The 12391-nt window shown below is 31.8% G+C and overlaps 1 protein-coding gene across 1 annotated transcript in view; it reads left to right on the top strand.

Moving 5' to 3' along the window:
• Positions 1–12391, top strand: part of LOC127720900 (uncharacterized) — a 102864-nt gene that overhangs the window by 11386 nt on the left and 79087 nt on the right. The window contains exons 6-7 of the mRNA XM_052227640.1: positions 3667–3813; positions 4056–4175. Coding sequence (XP_052083600.1) covers positions 3667–3813; positions 4056–4175 — 267 coding nt within the window. The remainder of the gene's footprint in view (positions 1–3666; positions 3814–4055; positions 4176–12391) is intronic.

The following is a 12391-nucleotide window of genomic DNA, read 5'->3' as shown; positions in this document are numbered from 1 at the left end:
GTACTGATTTTTTACTCGACCATTCTGAATTGGTCGGAAATTTACTTGATATTACTCGACTGTAGTCTGAACCATTCTGAACAGTGTGAACTTGTCCTCGACCGTTACTTTATATTATAATATTTAAATCTCAACTTAAAATGCGTTCATAGTTAGTTCTATTTACCTGATTTCATTTATAGTAATTAGACAAACAGCAGTACTCATAATTGTTTTCTTTTGCTCTTTTCCCTTGGACATTGCCTTTAAGGATTGTACACTTCGTTAGTGCAGTTTTTAAGAGTTCACTTTCATATTTAATCTACAATGAAAAGTCATTCATGTATAACATTTTATAGTGCATGGAATGCCATGTACCATGAAAATAGAAGGGAAAATACTGCTTAGGATGTTGTTTAATTTCAATGGATGTTATTTAAAATTTATAACTCTCTGAACAGGTGTGATCTTTTTAATGAGTGTGCCCAAAGCAAAAGGCTTTACCCTTAATCAAAGGAACAATTTTAATCATTTTTTTAAATTTTTACCCCTTCTAAATATATATGACCCAAATTATAATAAGAATAGATATATTTCTTGTATAAGGTTAAACAATTTCAGTGATTTTGTTGGCTGTTTTTACCTCAGTTAAAATATATAGTTATATAACTATTGTATGTAACCATGAAACCTATGTAGTTTTTATTTAAGAATTAAGGTGAATTAAGTTGTAAAAAAAAAAAAACAAAAAAAAAACATGCCAAACAAGAAGCACCTTAAAGTTTTATTACCCTCAGTACAGGTGTGTTTTTCAGGTAAAAGAAAATCTTTTTTTTTAAACAAGACTCAGATTTCAAAATTAGATAATTTGACTATCTCGACGTGATAAATCTGATAATCATGTGAGGATGTAAACATCTGTAGACGAAACGCGCTTCTGGCGTATTAAATTATAATCCTGATACCTTTGATAACTATTTACACCACTGGGTCGATGCCACTGCTGGTGGACGTTTCGTCCCCGAGGGTATCACCAGCCCAGTAGTCAGCACTTCGGTGTTGACATGAATATCAATTATACGGTCATTTTTATAAATTTCCTGTTACAAAACTTTGAATTTTTCGAAAAACTTAGGATTTTCTTATCCCAGGAATAGATTACCTTAGCCGTATTTGGCACAACTTTTTGTAATTTTGGGTCCTCAATGCTCTTCCAACTTTGTACTTGTTTGGCTTTATAACTATTTTGATCTGAGCGTCACTGATGAGTCTTATGTAGACGAAACGCGCGTCTGGCGTATTAAATTATAATCCTGGTACCTTTGATAACTATTTACACCACTGGATTGATGCCACTGCTGGTGGACGTTTCGTCCCCGAGGGTATCACCAGCCCAGTAGTCAGCACTTCGGTGTTGACATGAATATCAATTATATGGTCATTTTTATAAATTTCCTGTTACAAAACTTTGAATTTTTCGAAAAACTAAGGATTTTCTTATCCCAGGAATAGATTACCTTAGCCGTATTTGGCACAACTTTTTGGAATTTTGGGTCCTCAATGCTCTTCCAACTTTGTACTTGTTTGGCTTTATAACTATTTTGATCTGAGCGTCACTGATGAGTCTTATGTAGACGAAACGCGCGTCTGGCGTATTTAATTATAATCCTGGTACCTTTGATAACTATTTTATGTATGTTTACTTTATTGTGACTGTTGTCATGTCAGTTACAAAGAAAGTCATTTAAACAGTTAAAATTATAAAAGAAGAGGTTATTTGGTCAAGTATGGTTCAAACTGGTCGAGTATTGTTCAGACCTTTGGTCGAGTATTGTTCAGACTGAAAAAATAGGTCGAGAACTGGTCAAGTATTGGTCGAGTACAGGTCGAGAATGGGTTAAGACTGTTTCAGACTGGTCGAGTAATAGTTTAGACTATTTTCAATGTCAAAGATAAGTGTCAAGTACAAATCAGTACAGTCGAGTATGGTTAAGATTGGGGTCGAGTAATATCGAGTAAAATTCAGACCAATTTAGACTGGTCTAGTAAAAATAAGTACAGTCTAGTACAGTTATAGGCCAGTTCAGACTTTTGAAATTACTTCATTCTTTCCATTCGAAATCAAACTTCTCTGCCGGGTATCCTTAGGTGTCGTGTGATTTTAATGTGGTTTCATAATATTTCCAAAGATCTATCAATTCAAAAAACTGCAGCCAATGAAATAACTATCCACCAAAGAACCATTGACAAGAATGTAAACAAAAAAAAAGTCACAGTATAACCGGCTTAGTTGTCAGTCCTGCAGTACTGATATGAATTATAACGTACCTTTCTGAAATTCTCTGACGGCAACCACTGGACAACAGGCTCCTGAATTTTTGGTTTTATTATATTTAATATAAAATTTACACTGTTGTTGAGATTGGTAAATGTGTAACAGTAAATTCGGTCCGGTAGTAAAATTTGTCCGCCAGACTTTTTTTCCTAGGTAATCAAGTCCGTGACCATAATTTTACTAGGAATGTAAGTCCTTGGATAAATTTCCTAGGAAAATAAGTCCATAGCTAGTAAAATATGTCTGGCACCTTTTTCCTAGGAAATTCTTATATACATCCGTATTCTCATTTTTTCTGTGAAAAGAGTCCCTTTAAATTTTATTCCTTAAGACATTCTTGAATTAATCAATATTGAAAATTAAGAAAGGAACATTTGTAATTATGTACATCATAAAAGTCTGTGATATCAATTTTCCTTGGAAAAAAGTCTGTTTAATTATTAAAAAAACACCCATACTTTAATAAAATAGTGAAATATTAAGGCACAACTGTTAAACAATTTAAAGACATAACAATTAAAAATTCAATTGTTTACATGCAAATTATTTATGTCATTATAAATTGTCTTATTTAAATAAAGGACATGAACGTTTTTAACTAGGAATATTAATGACCTGGACATGCATTCTTAGGAAAATTAGTCTGGGCACATAAATTTTATAAAAAGATTAATGCACAACTGGTAAACAACATAAAAGCATAAGAATTAAAAATTCCATTGTTTACATGTAAATGATTTCTTTTATTACTAATACACATTTTCTAGTAAAATAAAGGGCATGGACGTATTTACCTAGGAATATTGATGACATGGACATAAATTCCTAGGAAAATTAGTTTTGGAACATAAATTACTGACATCGGAATAAATATACTAGTATATTCTGTAACCATGGACTTTTTATACTAGAAATATTTGTCTGCCCGGACACATTTTACCAGGACTAATTTTATCTCTCACAAATGCGGACTCAATTATGAATTAAATTTTTTTTTTGGTTTGTACTTCTTGAGACATGGGACTTTAACATTCATAGTTAACTAACTTTTAATTAGATGCCTTCTAAATATTTCATTTTATTTTCGCAACAATTGTAAAAAGGACAATATTGGCGAGTTTTCTCTTTGATGTTTTCGGGACTGTTGTTAGTTTGTTTGTCGTTGTTTTTTTTTTTAATAATTTTGACATTTCGTTCTCAGTGTTTGTCTTTGACTTTTGAGTTTGAATATCCCTTTGGCATCTCCCGTCTCTCTTTATATACATCTAAAATACTTTCTAAAACAAACATTGTAATACACCAAAACATTTCACTACAGGCAACAATTGTAACATGTTATGATTTTTTTTCAGTATGTCCATATATACCAAATTGCGCATATAGAGATTGTAATCCGCTCGATGGCTCTGAAAATAAATGTTTATATTGCAACTATGAGAATGCACACCAGCGCTACGAAAGAGCATATAAATACAACGCTGCCAGCAATGCATGTCAAAGTATGTATAACTTCGTGTGGAAGCCAAATTAAAAAAATATATACTTCAATCATAGTATTTCTCTTTTGTTTCTAAATTCTGAACAATGCGTTACTAGTATAAGATGTACGATTTTTTATTTTGAAAGATTCTTTAATATCATTTGTGTTTCAATTATCAAAATAGACACATTCTCATCCATTTTAAATGCACAAGTTTGTACACATACCAAACGGTAAAATAATCTTTGCTTATTTTTATAGAAACTTGTTCCTGGAGATCTGACAGTACCAGATGCTTTCCAGGATATTGTTCGGACGAGTACTTTTATACATGTACTTGCACTGAGGGCTTTGACAGTCCAGAAGAACATTGTAGTCGAAGTGAGTAGATTAACTTTACAAATCAGTTCCTTGTTCATTTAAAAAATGTATAAGTATGCCAATGATAATAATGGATCTTCCAACATGCGAATGGCTCTTACTTAACCAGCAAAAGAAATCAAATATAATGTCAGATGTAAGTGACGTTCAGTTGTTTTAGTCAATGTCCCATGACATGCATAAGTAGTGTTGTCAACCGGTTAACCGATTATCTGTCGGAAGGACCGATTATCGAAACACCAAAAATATTAATCGGTTAATCCGAACTTTTTTTCAATTTTATATTATATTTGTTATTGATGTATATTGAATTCAAGAACAATTCTCAAATTTGATATATCATCGTGGTACTTAAAACTAAACCAGCTGTTCAGTTTATTTACAAATAAAGCATTTAAATTTTACTTAATTTATAAGTACAAAGACATTTTGTCTATCAACTAGTGGCAAAATCTAAAGTAGATGGTGCATACAATAAATATACATTGAAGATGTACAGCTGTAAGCTGATCAAAGTTTACGATTGAGATAAACTTTTGAAGATGAGGTATGCTTGCCGATGAGACAACTCTCCACCAGAGACCAACAATTTAATGACATAGACGTTTACAATTATAGGTCAACGTACGGCCTTCAACAAAGCAAAACCCATACCCATAATAATGATTCCATTATCTAACTTTGATTTAATATGATGTGGTCTTGAATTTTAACATGCAAATTATACATATTCACTGAGACTTATATGTCAAATGAAGTTCTAATTTAAAAAAACTTGTGAAAATCATTTAGTGTATACTTATAATACCAGTAACATGCAGGCAGGAACAATACAGAAAACATGCTTCTTCTTTTTTAGCTTGTAATTGTTTATGTTTCTAATATATATCTTGTGTGTAATGTATTAGATGTGACATACAATGATAGATGTAAAAGAAAGATGCTTTTGTATGAAATATATAAATGCAGCATTATCAAGCTCGTTTCGTGTTAAGGTTTCTATTTTGTGTTTTGTATACTGTTGTTTGTCTTTTTTCTCTGTTTCTTTGCCATGGCATTGTCTGTTAGTTTTCGTCTTATGAGCTGATCATCCATTTAGTAGCTTTCGCCTTCCCTTTAATACAGTTGTTTTGTGTTTTGAAAAGAACTTTATTTGAACCTTTTCATGAATTTTGGAAATTAAATGAAGTAATCAAAAACATTTTAACTCAATGGAAATCTGTGTTTCTTACTCGATAAAACCTGGACTCTACTCGACAAACTATGTTAAATTGAATTGATATCAAAATGTCCTTATTAATGTAATACGTTTTTTTTAAAGTGTCTGTAAATATGTAAATAGGTCCAATGTTTCTTCATGCTTTCCCTAACCATAGGGATTTATAGGATGTCTAATCCGCGCTGCATTACCTATGCAAAATATAGCATATTTTATTTATGTATATAAGTATATGGTAAATAAGTATATTGATAAGTCTTTCATATTGAAATACAACTGTAAATTAATTTGAATTATTATACTGTGCTTTATTCTTAAATGCAGTTGTCAGGCTATCAACATTCGCACCCTAATGTTCATAATGTGTCTGTTATCTTCAGTTTAAAAACTGCATGTAATCATGCGGGTGACGTTTGAGATATTTGATTGGATATTTGCGTTTTTTTTTAAAATGGACATTTTCGCTTTAATGTTTAGGACATTTGAGCTTTACCAACATTTTTTTTTATGAAGTTTACGGATAGCTATTCAATGATACTCTTCAAAAGACAAAAATTTGCTGGACGAGGTGATACAATTGTTCATTATAGAGGTCATGAATTTATCGTGGGCAATTTGTTGTTCGTTTGCTGTGTGATTGATGCTCAGTCTATAATATTGGTAGAAATCGAGAGTCAACGGCTATGTATTTTTTTGTAAGATAAACTGCTTATAGGAATATCTAAGTTCAACCATCTTATCATCAACAAAAGAATCTTCAACATAGCAATTTAGAAGTAATGATAGCCCGAAAAAAAACTTATAAAGCCATTTTCCTACTTTTCATGTTCACTATTTGTATCCCTAGAGAGCCTTACTGAATCTTTCGCCACTATGATTGTGTCAGATGAAAATGACATTTCAAGAGAGCGGAAAGTAATATATTCTATATAACAACCATGCCTCCTTATTCAAAGTAAACATGAACAGCCTTGTTTTAAAACCAATTTTTGTCTCAACAATTTGAAAGCATACACAAACAATGTTAATGCTGTTTACATAAAAAAAGTGCAAATGTGAGGTGAAGTTTGTCTGTATAGGTTTGTCAATATTTAAAGTGCAAATATCCTTTCCTGTTTCAGGTTATAAAAAAGGGGCAAACGTTTTGCGCCCATGTTATCATCAGATTCGTACTCAACTTTACCTCAACTCATTTATAACTTTACATAATCAGAGGTTGTTGTTTCAAATCCAATTTTTATACGCAATATAGTCAAGTGTCCATAATCATGAATATTGCAAAACAAAATCGTTCCCAACCAGTGACTACTTTTGATATCAATGGTTAACGTTATTGTTTAAAAAAAACAACTTTGCGTTCAAAAAATCAATCAATATGAGTAATATCTTCCATCAATAATCTGTGAAGGGAAAAGATAACGTCGAACTTTAAGACCTCCCATTTCTGTAACCGACGCTTAACTTTTGCGTCCATTATCTTTATTAACAAAGTATAAAAAAAATGAATAACGAAGACCTTATATCTTAACCCATTAAATGCTTTTGCTCATCGTTAGTATACAAATATAATGATTTCTTGCATCTAATCCAAAATGATAATCTTTGTTAAATTTTGACATAAGTCCAAAATATTGCATACAACAGCCCATTTAAAAAGAACAGGAAACACGAGCCAAACGAACCGTACATTTGTCATGAATGAATCAATGTATTTTCGAAATTCATGCAAAAACGAATCTATAGACGAAAAGTTGCTATAAGGACAGGATTACGATCCTTTTTTTTATCAATAGGTCGTTTATATTGTAACACCTTGTAGGATGTACATTTGGTTTCCTAACAACTTATATAAGATATAATATTCAACGACATCAAGTAAGATGAAACAAACACGTTTAGAACAACAACAATTTTCCAAAAATTGCATTGCTGTTGCAATTTAAAAAAAAAACAAAACAAATACAGCACAAATACCAGTAATAGTTTATGTCGGGAAGATTAATAACAAAACCGAGTATTTTGAACTATATACTAGATATCTACATAACACATGAATGAGTAAAAGGTACGTTACACACGATTGTCTTCTAGATGTGCTACTTTTTGTATTTACTAGTACCTAACAATTCTTTACCGCCACAGAAAGATATAATAAATGTTGTATACAAGTTACCATTTTGTACATTGTACAAAAAAATTGTACAAATCATAATTTGTATTTTGACTTTGTACGAAGACCGTGTATATTTACGCCATACATTTTTCATTTTAAGCTGAAATAATAGATTTTGCAAAATACGCTACAAATTTTAAAGTTAATTGGTTTGATAAATGTAACAAAAATCTGTTGAAGTCACTTCTGAATAATCATTTTCGTTATGAGATTTTAAATTTGTAATTTTCATGAAATTACATTATTTGATTTCACGAGGATAATATAAAAAGTAATAATAAGTTTGTCTTAAGACCGTGTATATTTACGCCATACATTTTTCATTTTAAGCTGAAATAATAGATTTTGCAAAATACGCTACAAATTTTAAAGTTAATTGGTTTGATAAATGTAACAAAAATCTGTTGAAGTCACTTCTGAATAATCATTTTTGTTATGAGATTTTAAATTTGTAATTTTCATGAAATTACATTATTTGATTTCACGAGGATAATATAAAAAGTAATAATAAGTTTGTCTTAAAAAGATTTCATCTTATCAACAGTTTGAATAAATTAAAACATTCGAATTTGATTGCTTTAGAAAAAAACAAATTTCAATCTCCTTCTAAAGAACAAAATATTGAAATTGCTAACCTTCAGCACTTTTCAATTTGCCTTAAAAATTTGAAAAATGAAAAATGCTCCAACGTGGAGCATTTTTCAATTTGCCTTTAAATTGAAAAATGAAAAATGCTCCAATGTGGAGCATTTTTCAATTTGCCTTTAAATATTGAAAAATGAAAAATGTCCCGTATTGGTTGAATTTTCGTCTAAAGAAAATTTTCTCAAATATGAAAATGTTTTTGTGTGGAGCATTTTCAATTTTTGTAATCGTTTGACAAAATGAAAAATGCTCCAAAGAGGAGCATTTTTCATTTTTCAAATTTATCAAAGATATTGAAAAATAGATAATCAAATAATTTTTTCATTCATTGTTAACACTTTAGAAGTTTTGTTTTTATGCTTTAAATATAATACACATGTGTGTATGTGTGAACCTGTATATACACATTTATTACCTTACCCCGATAAGATAGAACAACAACGCACCAGCAAAATTATTTGATGTGGCGCAGGATTATTATGCAATTGTTATTTCCCTTGTTCAAAACCATGAATTTTATATTTCCCTATTTTGTTATTTACATTCAGGTTAACTAAATATTCTCTATATATCTATTAAATTAAATAGATATTGATATCTTGAATTCATTGAGAAAGATATTTATTTTTACTCTCAAGTTTAGTATTTGCATCGTTGCAAAACATTTGTAAACTTCTTTTAAAAGTTAATGTACATTGAATATAAGATCTGAGCAATTGCCCTGAGTGTACATCTAAGCATAATTGTGTCTGCTCTTAAAAACACGTATTTGTTGTGTCTACCCAAAGGATTATGCATAGCAGAAAGCAAAAACAATGTGCCCTGAGCCCCCAATGACTAAATAAAATACTCGAAGCCGAGAGAGCTGACGTGAATGTAAAGTAAATAAAAAAATATTGAAACAGGAAATTTTATTAACATAAAATTTCGTACTTTCATGCACTGGCTACGGGTTTGGTGATACCCTCGGTGACAACCTAGAAAAGGTGTAAAGATAAAAACAACACATAGGAAAGCTGTTCTTTTCCCAGTCTCCCTGTATAAGGTTGATGAATATGCCATATTCCATCTGAATACGGCTTATTTTGGAAGTCATTGAATGCACCATTTCTTAACTAGATAAAATGATATAATTTTCACTGTTTTTGGTTTTTATTTACTTAGCTATTTAGATACCAATAGTGCTTTAATATTTGGCATCCATCGTCTCTGTTTACAACTAGAACAAGCTGTGGTCCACATCTCCGAATCTCAATCAAAATTACTCATGCTACATTTTGGTCCCGCGAGTTGGATGTTGAATTTTACAGCATTTTTTCTGTTTTTAACTGAAATACATTATTTTGGGAAAACTAATCAGGAATGAAGCAGACATTTGAGTCAGTGCTTGGTGGAATTAGATACGACTGTCTTTAGGAGACAAGTTTTGAAGATTTAGGTGTATAATTGTTCCTGTGGTCTTTTATTTTTATAGTATGGTTTATTTGGTAAATGTATAGTCAAAATAGGTTTGATGTTGTCAACACTGATATTGCTGATTACTTTGTTCATTTTGAGACAGATTTTCTATTATCTGGAATGAATGTGAGGTGGCATTTCAGTTAAAAATGAACTTCAAATGTGAAGCTAGTTTACGTTTCTCTAGATATAAGAAGATGTGGTATGAGTGCCAATGAGACAGCTCGCCTTCTAAGTCACAATTCCTATGATGAAGACATAATCTTTCAATCAGTTTAATTGAGGTCTGGAGCTGGCATGTCAGTTACTGCTAGTAGTCTGTTGTTATTTATGTATCATTGCCATTTTGTTTATTTTCTTTTGTTACCTCTTCTGACATCGGACTCGGACTTCTCTTGAACTGAAATTTACTGTGCGTATTGTTATGCGTTTACTTTTCTACATTGGCTAGAGGTATAGGGGGAGGGTTGAGATCTCAAAAAACATGTTTAACCCCACCGCATGTTTGCGCCTGTCCCAAGTCAGGAGCCTCTGGCCTTTATTAGTCTTGTATTATTTTTAATTTTAGTTTTTTTGTGATTAATTTGTTTAGTATGACGTCCATTATCACTGAACTAGTATATATATATTTGTTTAGGGGCAAGCTGAAGGACGCCTCCGGGTGCGGGAGTTTCTCGCTGCATTGAAGACCTATTGGTGACCTATTATTGACCTTCTGCTGTTGTCTGTTCTATGGTTGGGTTGTTGTCTCTTTGACACATTCCCCATTTCCATTGTCAATTTGAGAAAAGGTATTGTCTGTTTAAAAAAATAAAAGGTACAAAATTATTATGTCTGAACAACACTAAAATCTTATTCCGATATTACAGATGGAATTTTATTTCATCAACGTGAATGAGTTCGGAGTGACTCGGTGTGCGCCTTTTCCTAAATTTCTCTTTTTTTTCTCCAGATCCCACCTTTGATGTCCCCTTGATTTCATTACCCCAATTTTTATAATCCTATATCCAACATCCCCTTTTTGTAACCTCAACATCACCCCCTCTCTATATCCCACTTCGAGGGCTACTTGCAAGATTCATTTTGATCAAGATGAATGTTATGCCCAAAATTATCAGCCTGATATGGAACAGGATTAAAGTTTCGTGATCCCTGTTAAAAAACAAAACAGTTGTGACTTTCTGTTTACATAACGAATATAAAATGGGAGCGGACGAGCTACAAAAAATATGATAGTATCAACAAAGAGGCAATATCGATAAATGTTTTAATCAAATTATTTAAAATTTCTCAAATTACAACAAGAGTGCGCACGCTGAAATGTCTCGCCTTCTTTACTTATCATTGATATTATGTTGAGGGGGTCGGATGGGTCCTGATCCCGAAATCCCGGGCTTAAAAACATGAAATCCCGAGGTCCCGAATAAAAAAAATAAACAGCTGCGCCATGAGCGCATGATACGCCCTTCGTCTTGTGTGCAATAATCATAAATAGTTTCTGAGATACAGCGTGACATATGAAAACCCACCTTTTTTAACAAAAAACTCAATAATAACTCTAAACCAAAATTTTGAATCATCACCAAAAAGTATACAGATCTTAAGATAAATATAACTTAGAAGTGTGTAAAGTCTTAAGCAATTATCATAAATCGTTTGTGAGAAACAGCGTTTTTTTACAAAAAACTCAATATTCCTAAAATAAATTTTGAATAAAAACCAAAAAGTAAACAGATCTTAAGATTAATATAACTAATAAGTGTGTAAAGTTTTAAGCAATAATCATAAATCGATTTTGAGATATGGCGAGACATGTTAAAAACCCCATCCCCCTTTTTTACAAAATACTCAATAACTCAAAAATAAAATTTTGAATCATCACCAAAAATTATACAGATCTTAAGATTTATATAACTAAGAAGTGTGTGAAGTTTTAAGCAAGTATCATAAATCGTTTTTGAGATACGGCGCGACATTTGAAAAAAAAAACACACCCCTGTTTAGTTACAAAGTCCTGTAACTCAAACAGTTTTAATCTTATTTTCACCAAAAAGTATACAGATCGTTTGACCATCATAAGGAACAACTGTATTAAGTTTCATGAAATTTGGATGAGTCGTTCTGAAGTTACGGTGCGACATGTTTACGCCGGACAGACGGACAGACGGACGGACGGACAGACGAACGGACAGACGGACGCCGGACATTTGTATACCATTATACGTCCCGTCAAAATTAAGACGGGCGTATAAAAATTAAATCCCGACATCCTGGAATTTGAAAAAAGAAATCCCGGATCCCGAAAGGGTCAATCCCGAAATCCCGAGCTTAAAAACACCCGATCCCGACGTCCCGAAAAAGGTCCTGCCCACCCTCTATGTTGATAGTCCTAAATATAAAGCTTTACTACAACTATCACATAAACTTAACATGGTCCAAGAAAATGAGGTCAAGGTCATATAAACAAAACAAGAAATACATGTACACCTTACAATAAATCACTAAGTATAGTTGACCTATTGCTAATAGTTTCTAAGAAACAGACTTAACCGAGAAAACTAAACACTGACTAATGAATCATAAAATTAAGGTCAAGGATCTGAACCATGGCAGGCAGAAGTGTACAGCTAACAATTCTTCCATACAGCAAATATAGTTAACCTATTGCTTATAGTTATAGAAAATCAGACCAAAACTAAAAAACTGAACACTGAGCAATGA

This window comes from Mytilus californianus, unplaced genomic scaffold (genome assembly GCF_021869535.1).
Source record: "Mytilus californianus isolate M0D057914Y unplaced genomic scaffold, xbMytCali1.0.p SCAF_11, whole genome shotgun sequence".
NCBI lineage: Eukaryota > Metazoa > Mollusca > Bivalvia > Mytilida > Mytilidae > Mytilus > Mytilus californianus.
Note: the sequence above shows the minus strand (reverse complement) of the source record. Positions and strands in the feature narration are given on the sequence as shown.